The sequence below is a fragment of the Octopus bimaculoides genome, chromosome 5 (genome assembly GCF_001194135.2).
Source record: "Octopus bimaculoides isolate UCB-OBI-ISO-001 chromosome 5, ASM119413v2, whole genome shotgun sequence".
Lineage (NCBI taxonomy): Eukaryota > Metazoa > Mollusca > Cephalopoda > Octopoda > Octopodidae > Octopus > Octopus bimaculoides.
The window spans coordinates 105,904,316-105,910,141 of record NC_068985.1 but is presented as its reverse complement, the minus strand read 5'-3'; the positions used below and the strand labels follow the sequence as shown (position 1 = coordinate 105,910,141).

The following is a 5,826-nucleotide window of genomic DNA, read 5'->3' as shown; positions in this document are numbered from 1 at the left end:
ATATATATATATATATATATATATATATATATATATAGAAAGATAGATAGATATAGATATACATATATATTTTCGTTAGTGTCTCCTTATCTTAACACCTCATGATAGTTGTAAATGAGAGTCAACATTATAAAATTGATGCCATTCATTTACAATCGTCCATGAAAAACATGCATTGCCATGAGGGAAATATTACCTTACTTGGAAATAATGAGGGGCATCTGACCATAGAAAACCTGCCTGAATGAATTGTGTCTGACTCATGAAAACATGAAATAGTGGACATTAAAATGATGAGTGATGTGACCTACTTTAAAACTGAAAAAAGCAAAAAAATGTGGAAGATAACAGTGGCTGCTGTAATGTTTAAATTTTAGTCCTGCAAATCTTAATCAGCAACATGGCATCTGGTTTAACTCAATAATTATCAAGACTTTTATCATCCTATAATAATGTAGTTTTTTTTTACTGGTTTGGTCAACTGGAAGGGATTGTGCCAATGGCTCTCATAGGTCTTCCAAGAATGTAGCTGATGTTCTTTTTGTACAATTGCAAGAAAAACATAGGCAGGGAGAGAATTCCACAGGGTTGATGTTCTGGAGAGAAAGGACCTTGGGAGTTATACACAGTATAGAGGAAAGACAAGTAAGGCATGTGAGTATGATTCATGAAAGTGGTGAAAGAGCCACTGCAAGTGAGGAGCAGGTGTTTCAATAATAGAAGGGCAAAGACAGAGTGAGATGCCAGCATGTCTACAAGCCAAAGGTTGATATCTGCCAATGAGTGATTTGATATCAATCAGTTAGACGGCCTTTTTATTGGATGTTTGCAGCTGTTCCAAGAAAAATGATAGCAGTGGTGTTGGTGCATGAAAAGGTAGTAAGGGATTGAGCAAGATGAGAACATGAGCAAGAAGAGGTATTCAAAAATAATGTTTTTTGTAATAAAGAATTGGGTATTTCATTTGATGTTACTAGTACAAAGAATACACTACAGATTCTGGAGAGAGAGAGCTTCATAAGTCGACTCCAGTAAGGTGAGAAAATATACAAAAATGATATGTTAACATATGAAAACATCTTTTCTAAAGTGCATCATTACTAGATTTTAAAGGTATCCAGAACAAAAACATCATCAATAAACTCAGTTTAAGATTATTGCAGATAAATCAGATGTTTCTAACACTTAAGAACATCTGATTCATTTGTGATAGTCTTAAACCATAATCCTGGTTTTAAAGGTATGACAAATAGGTGCAGGCTTGGCTGTGTGGTAAAAAGCTTGCTTCTCAACCTCATGGTTCTAAGTTTAATCCCACTGCATGGCATCTTGGACAAGTATCTTCTACAATAGTCTCAGGGCAATGAAAGCCTTGTGGGAATTTGGTAGACAAAAAGAAGCCTGTTGTATATATATATGTATCTGTGTGTGTATTTGTGTCTTGACATTTTGTGATAGTTGTAAATGAGTGTCACTGCTGTACAAGTAGTGCCATTCATTTCTAAATCTGGAAAAACATACTTGGCCTTAGGGAAATATTACCTTGCTTGGAAGGTGAGAGTTGGTGATAGGAGAGGCATCCAGCTGAAGAAAATCTGCATCAATAAACTATCAAACCCACACAAGCATAGAAAAGTGAATATTAAAATGATGATGATGATGGTAATGAAGAACAAACAAACCAGGTTTTCAAGGTAATAAGCAAACCAAGTTTTGAAACATGATAAACAGAATTTTAAACATGTTTAAACTAAATTGTAAAACATTAATGCAACAGGTTTATATACATCACCAACCTTATTCAAGGGATTCATCTCTTCAATAATCTGACAGATATTCCGAATTACATCATCACGGGTCACTCTAGCAGTCATACGAGCCTTAAATGAAATGCCATATGTTGTTGTTGTTCCAAAAGGTGTGGAGAAATATGAATCCAGGAGGTCCGTGGCTACCTTTGTGATGTCTGCCAAATCGATACGACAAATGGTACTCACTGGAAGGACACGAAGACTATAACGAGTCTTTTGGACCTGACTTTGGTAAATATCACTGAGAATGTGATGAATTAATTCACATGGCTTCTCGAGAGTAGTCTTGATGAAGAGACAGTTCTTTGTGCCACTGTCCACCTGTTGGAACCGCCGTTCGGCAGGTTTTTCGTCTTTCAAGGCTTTCACTTCTCGTTCAAGTTCATCTTCAATCTCACCAGCTGATTCTTCTGAATCTTCTTTGTCATCATTAGATTCCAAATTCTTTGATGTCACCTCTGTCTAAATCAGATAAAATATCAGAAAAACAAAATAAAGCCATTTTAATTTCTTAAATAGGCCCAAAACCTTAAACATGGTGGGAAGAGGAGGAATGTCAGTCAATTAAACAGACCAGTAGTTCCCAACCTGAGGTCTGTGGACGCCTGGTGGTCCATGAACATACACACACACACACATATATATATATATATATATATATATATATATATATATATATATATATATATACACACACACACACACACACATACTTAAGGATAAGCATATTAAAAGGGGTCAGTGGAAAAACTCATTTAAATAAAAGGGTTGGAAACCACTGGAACAGATCTTAGTACATAACTGGTGCCTTACTTAATCAATACCAGAGAGATGAAAGTCAATGTTGAATTCAGTGGGATTTGAACTGAGAATGTAAAAAGCAGTTTGACAAATGATGTAACGATTCTGCCTTTTAAGAGATGTTTCTGATTTAGGCACAAGACCAACAATTTTGAGAGGTGGGGAAGAATAAGTTGATACCACCAATCTTAGGACATATCATTTATTTTAATGATCTCAGAAAGATGAAAAGGTAAGTTGATCTCAGCACAAGCAGACATGAGATCCTCATTCCACTCCACTCAGCAACAATCAGCTGGAGTTACTTTAGCATTTAAACTGGCCATATCTGGTCAAAATATTCTACCTGTTTTATGTTCAAACTGGTCAGATCTGGCCCCTCACACCTACCCTTCAATGTCATTCTAAAAATAAACTAACATGTCATCAGGATCTAGAAGCTACAAGATAATTCATGATTAATTTGAAACGATGTGAATAAATAAATAAATATCCACACTCTTCCTTGGAAAGTAAAAGTTACAAAAAAGGTAAAAAAAATCAAAATCAAAAAGAAAATGATTTCCACTTTAGTTCTACTGTGCAGCACCTTGGGTATGCATTCTGCTATAGCCCCAGACCAACCAAAGCCTTATGAGTGAATCTGATAGACAAAAAACTAAGTGGAAACCCTGTATGTGTGTGTTTACATTTGGGCTCTATGAAAGTCACCAACTACAAGCAGAGTTCTTGGCATTGCTTCATTTCTCCAATCAGCAAATAGTCTGCTCACTTTTGCACTTTTGAAGGGGTATGAAATAAGAGATACTTGTGAAACAAGAAAGGCATCTAGCTGTAAAACAATGCTTCAGTAACATATTCATCTACCCCATGCTAATATGGATAAACAAAAGTTCGAACGTGGTCAATGCCAGTACCCACTAACTGGCTCCCGTGCTGGTGGCACGTAAAAAGCACCCACTACACTCTTGGAGTGGTTGACATTAGGAAGGGCATCCAGTTGTAGAAACATTGCCAGATCATATTGGAGCCTATGTGCAGCCGCTAGCTCTCTAGACCTCAGTCAAACCGTCCAACCCATGCCAGCATGGAAAATGAATGTTAAACGGTGATGATGATGATGACCAAAAGGATCTCAAAATAATAGGAAGTGTTACAATGGACTATATTGAGTTCAGTATTTTACTAGTATTTATTTTATTGACCCTGAAAGGACGAAAGTCATCAAACCTTGCACAAGGATTGAAATATGAAGAGAGGGCTAGTTATTACATCGATCCCAATGCTCAACTGGTACTTATTTTATTGATCCCTGAAAAAATGAAAGGCAAAGTTGACCTTGGTGACATTTGAACTCAGAATGCAAAGTATTTTCTCCAGCACAGTAATGATTCTGCCAGTCTGTCGTCTTACAAAAGATACTATTAATAAACAAAACTCACATGTTCAGGTCCATATAATATATCGGCGTATTCATTGAGAAGATTATACATTTCCTTAACAGCTTGACTTTCATTGCGATTACATGTCACCAGAAAACCTCGCATCCCAACATCAATGGAGTTCCATTTCTTACGTTTCTTATACATACATTTCTTGTAATAGGTACGTGATCTCTTGCAGCCACTCTTTTCCTTTGGTCCATCGTTGCCTCCCATTCTGATGTTTATGCAACCTGCAACATAATGAGACTGAACTATTAAAGTGTTTCACTCATATAACTGTTGATGAATACTTTTGGAGTAAAGTTACGCCTTTGAACAGAGATAGATTATTGGAAAAATGTAAAGTAGGGGTTGGATTTTTAGTAGAGGTAAGTCTTTGGTGTACAGGTAGCAATAGGTATTTCAAGCAGACGTAGGCTTTGGACATAAATAAATTCTTTGGGATGGTTAAGAAGTTTTTTTTCCCAGTAACATGGGTTCAGTCCCACTGGTAGATTGGATAAGTGTCTTCTACTATAGCCCCAAGCCGACTAAAGCTTTGTGAGTGCATTTGGTAGGCGGAAACTTGTAGAAGTTTGTCGTGTGCATATGTGAAAGTGTGTATATTTGTATCTCTTTGTCTTGACATAACACGATAGCTATACATGAGTGGAATTGTCATACAGAGTTATTCGTTCCTATTCGTATTTTAACTGAATGCCCAATAGAGTAACAAATAACATCGTCAAATGCTGACTGATGGCAACAGTAACGTTACAACCAAACTCTATATTAGATGCACTAACCAAAACAACTGTGGACCTATGACATAAAACTTGGCAACTTGAGAATGAAACTGAGGTAGCATTACACTCAAAAGGCTTCCTTCAGTAACTTACCCAACATGCAAATGGAACCATGAAACTAAGTCAGTAGAGGAGGGGCTAGTATCGCGCATATAACATTTTGCAGGACCTACCCCTCCCCAAAAGGCAGTTTAAACGATTTAATATGCTTAACATGAAGGCTTAAAGAGAAAGGATATTTAAAATCGTCATTTTCAAAAGACATTTACTACGCAACCAAACTTTCAGCGTAGTTTTTTTGTTGAGACCCAGATCACCTTCGATCGAGCAAACCTAACCATTTCGTTTTTCCGCATTTCAGAAATTAGATTGTCTAATATATCCTTCATTTATGACGGTAGGGTGTGATGAAAAGGAGATATGTCTATCATTTTTAACAGGCTGAGCGACTGCGTAGATACTCCTTTGTTATTTTGCTGCCTTTATAATAGAGAGCAGGGTTTATATATATATATATATATATATATATATATATATAGTGTATTGATGTAGCGAATATATATTCTCGTTTATTAAAATTACGGGACACTTTCGTATTTGTGGGTGGAGAACTGTGAGTTAGGAAGTTGGAATACTATGGTATTGGCAACCTAACTGAAAGCACTATTGAGGAATGAGAACCAGCACATGTGTAGGAAGTACTGAATACCTTGTAAACTGGCTAGAGCATAATATATTACTGAGACACACATTAACAATCCACAATAGAGCGATGGAACGAAAAGATAAACACTAAAGAAATTTCAAAAGCTCAATAATAATAGAATAAGCTAGTTACATAGTTACCGGTTAATATTTATACATGTGTCAGCTATTAATTGATAGATCAGTTAATATGCTTGTGCCGGTTGTTATAAATATATTTATACATACCTTCTGATTTTTAAATATATATATATATATATATATATATATATATATACT

At 35.9% G+C, this 5,826-nt stretch overlaps 1 protein-coding gene across 2 annotated transcripts in view; it reads right to left on the bottom strand.

Moving 5' to 3' along the window:
* LOC106881104 (THUMP domain-containing protein 1) overlaps window positions 1-5,826 on the bottom strand; it is a 12,272-nt gene extending 6,446 nt beyond the window's left edge. Inside the window, exons 1-3 of one of the 2 annotated variants that reach the window (XM_014931338.2) lie at window positions 5,776-5,826; window positions 4,055-4,287; window positions 1,797-2,273 (exon numbers count right to left, since the gene is read on the bottom strand). In XM_014931338.2, coding sequence (XP_014786824.1) covers window positions 1,797-2,273; window positions 4,055-4,270 — 693 coding nt within the window. In that variant the 5' untranslated portion in view covers window positions 4,271-4,287; window positions 5,776-5,826. Of the gene's footprint in view, window positions 1-1,796; window positions 2,274-4,054; window positions 4,288-4,935; window positions 4,958-5,775 lie in introns of those variants that run through there. The other variant, XM_014931337.2, reaches the window with a different exon arrangement.